Below are 711 nucleotides of genomic sequence, written 5' to 3'. Positions count from 1 at the left end.
GGGTCATCTCAATCATTCTATTCATTGGCTGAGGGAGCAAGAGGAGCTATGCTGTGAAAATGGCTTTGAGGGATTGGTTTCTCTGACAGAAGAGTGGGGGATACGGTAGTTTATTCAAATTTGTATTGGTATTTTTCTTTCATGAATATCATCAATCATTACTGCTAATTGTTACAGTCATTTCTTCATAATCATTACTAACAGTTCAGTAAATGAAACCATGATTGTGACTATCAGCATCATGATATGAATTATAACCCTGATAGCCATGGTTGTGATGATAAAAGTAAAAGTAATGATAATGATAGAATAACTGCATACCTACCAAAGGTCCCTTTGTTTTCCCTTTACATTCTGATCGTTCTTTTATTCATTTATCATCATTTCTATTTTTAGAGAACAAACAAATTAATCTCATCACATACCAATGACACACGCTTTGAAGTATTATTTGAGTTTGCAACATTTGTGCTGCCACTTGCATTCTTGTCATCCATCTTTAGAAGGCTTGTCTTTCTTAGCACTGCTTCAAAAGCTTGCCGTAATCTGTTTGGGGCAAACACATTTTACAAAAAAGTTCATTAAATGACTTCTATTATATAAGCTTAGCTGAATTAAGTTTTCAAAAGTTATAACAAATATCTATGGAGGAACAAAAGGCTTAATAAATGTGGATATGAATCAGAGGAATGCAAGGCGAGAGTGGAAGCA

General features: G+C 34.2%; 1 protein-coding gene across 1 annotated transcript in view; it reads right to left on the bottom strand.

The window, feature by feature from the left end:
- The window catches only part of LOC119585702 (chloride channel protein 2-like), a gene marked incomplete in the record, with an annotated part of 67,264 nt that overhangs the window by 3,820 nt on the left and 62,733 nt on the right, over positions 1–711 (bottom strand). The window contains 2 exon segments of the mRNA XM_037934376.1: positions 1–28; positions 426–546. Coding sequence (XP_037790304.1) covers positions 1–28; positions 426–546 — 149 coding nt within the window.

This window comes from Penaeus monodon, chromosome 20 (genome assembly GCF_015228065.2).
Source record: "Penaeus monodon isolate SGIC_2016 chromosome 20, NSTDA_Pmon_1, whole genome shotgun sequence".
Lineage (NCBI taxonomy): Eukaryota > Metazoa > Arthropoda > Malacostraca > Decapoda > Penaeidae > Penaeus > Penaeus monodon.
The sequence above is the reverse complement of the archived record's forward strand: the minus strand, read 5'-3'. Positions and strand labels throughout refer to the sequence as shown.